The following is a 2037-nucleotide window of genomic DNA, read 5'->3' as shown; positions in this document are numbered from 1 at the left end:
GGCTATTGTTGCCTGGGGAGGAGGCCTGAAAGGGGGATTGTTCTGTCTCTCCCTGGGTTGCTGGGGATGTTGGTATTTTGGGTCATTAAACAGTTCTGATTTGGGGGGGTCGCGACCCTGGCAGGCCCTGAATAGCTATTGTCCCTTTTCTTCCCGTGCTGAATGGGAGGCCGGCTGGCCACGCTGGGCTGGGGGGGACGCACGGCGTTCCCACACCGCCGCCCGGGGATCGCCAGATGCTGCCTGCCGCTGCTGCCGCCCTCCCCGCCTCGCACCGGATTAGGATAAATCACTGCTCTGCTCCCCTCCGGCCCTGCTTTGTGCCGCCAACGCCGGTGGCGTTTCTCCCCCGGGTGCCCCTTCGTGGAACGCGTGGCCTGGCTTGCCTGGGGTGCAGCTGCACCTCGTTCCCCATAGTGGGGTGCTTGGTGTGCGCCTGTCATTAGTGCTAATAAACCACTGTTCCTTTTTAGTCCACTTTTTTGTGGGAAGCAGTCCTGTGTGGGGACCAATGGTGGCGGCTGCTCCCAGCGGAGCAGTGGGAGTGAAAGGGACTGAAATTCTTGCGGGCTTTGCAAGACACGTGGTGAAAAGCCGAAGAAGGAGGCTTATTATTGTTTCTCTTTGAGCTTTCTTGTTCCTGCGTCTGTCAGTGGGGCCAAGCTGTGGGGTTTTGCAGAAAAGCATGGAGGCAGCGATGCTCGTGAGCTTATCCTAGCTGTTAACCGAATAACTCTGGGCGCTACTAGGATGCTCAGGATGTGCCCCAACGCAGAGCCCTGCCATGGTCAGCCAGCCCTGCTGTGCTGTGAAACATCCAAAAGAGGAAGACTTTCTCCTCAGTGTAGGTGTTTCCAAAACTTGCATCGTCCTCTGAATGCGTCCCAGTCAGCTGGGAGCGGTGGGAAAGGAAACGCCTAGCAGAAATAAGGATGCAAGCCACAAAGCCTCCGTGCTTTGCACTCTCATCCCACTCTTTAACGCTTGCTGATGGCAGAGCAGGAGCCGGGCACAGGGCCCTGCTCAAACTCCTTTGCTCAGCTTTGTGGGGATTTTCCCTGTGCCATGGGCTGGGTTTTTGTCATGGGCCAGTTTGGCAGCTGCAGATGGTGTGCCTGGTGCAAGCCCTGCTCCCCGGTGCAAGTGAGTCCCAGCGGATGTCACTGCTGTGGGGCTCAGAGCTGCCTCTTAAATCTTTTATTCCCCCGTCCCAGTCTGGAGCTGAGAGGGAGAGAGGTCTGTGGCGGGCGCTGCAGGTGTCCGGTGCCTACGTGCCTGGTGTCATTGGGCTCCCACGGGAGATCCCTGGGAGCAGGTTGGAGCGGCCGAGCATGTGGTTCTGTGTTTCCCCATCAGGGCTGGGTGGCTGCACGCTGGGGCTGGGAAGGTGACTGCCACCATGAAATCTGCCCTTCTCTCACCCCGATCTGGGGACGCACCCCAGTGCCGTGCGTGTACAGCCCAGGGGCTCCCTGGCCCTTTGGGTGGGCCGGTGGCAGGGCGGCTTGCAGGCAGCAGCCTGGGGAAACCGAGGCACGCCAGTCCCCTGGCAGGGTGGGGACAACAGCTCAGCCAGAAAGCTATCCTGTCACCATGTGGAACGGCACCGGTGGGGCAGGTTGGAGTGGTTTTGCTCCCTGCCCGCGGGTAAGTGCCGGCGCCAGGTGACGGCATCTCTCACCCTCCCTCAGGCACTATCCGCCCTGTCCGGCGCAGCTACTATGACCCATCGTCAGCGCCAGGCAAGGGAGTCGTGTGGGAGTGGGAGAACGACAGCGGGTCGTGGACGCCCTACGACATGGATGTGGGCATCACCATCCAGCGCGCCTATGAGAAGCAGCACCCCTGGGTGGACCTGAGTGCCATTGGCTTCTGCTACGTCATTGACTTTGCCACCATGGGCCAGATCAACTGGCAAACCCAGCGCAAGCGCCGCGTCCGCCGCCGCCTTGACATGGTCTACCCGCTGGTCTCGGGCACCCTGCCCAAGTCACAGTCCTGGCCAGCCAGCCCTGGGGCGGCGGCGGGCCCCCCCGG

General features: G+C 61.1%; 1 protein-coding gene across 1 annotated transcript in view; it reads left to right on the top strand.

The window, feature by feature from the left end:
* Positions 1 to 1693: 1693 nt before the first annotated feature.
* Positions 1694 to 2037, top strand: part of DTX4 (deltex 4, E3 ubiquitin ligase) — a 4417-nt gene continuing 4073 nt past the window's right edge. Inside the window, 1 exon segment of the mRNA XM_009895376.1 lies at positions 1694 to 2027. Coding sequence (XP_009893678.1) covers positions 1799 to 2027 — 229 coding nt within the window. The 5' untranslated portion in view covers positions 1694 to 1798.

This window comes from Charadrius vociferus, unplaced genomic scaffold, assembly GCF_000708025.1.
Source record: "Charadrius vociferus isolate BGI_N301 unplaced genomic scaffold, ASM70802v2 scaffold1611, whole genome shotgun sequence".
NCBI classification, from domain to species: Eukaryota; Metazoa; Chordata; class Aves; order Charadriiformes; family Charadriidae; genus Charadrius; species Charadrius vociferus.
Note: the sequence above shows the minus strand (reverse complement) of the source record. Positions and strands in the feature narration are given on the sequence as shown.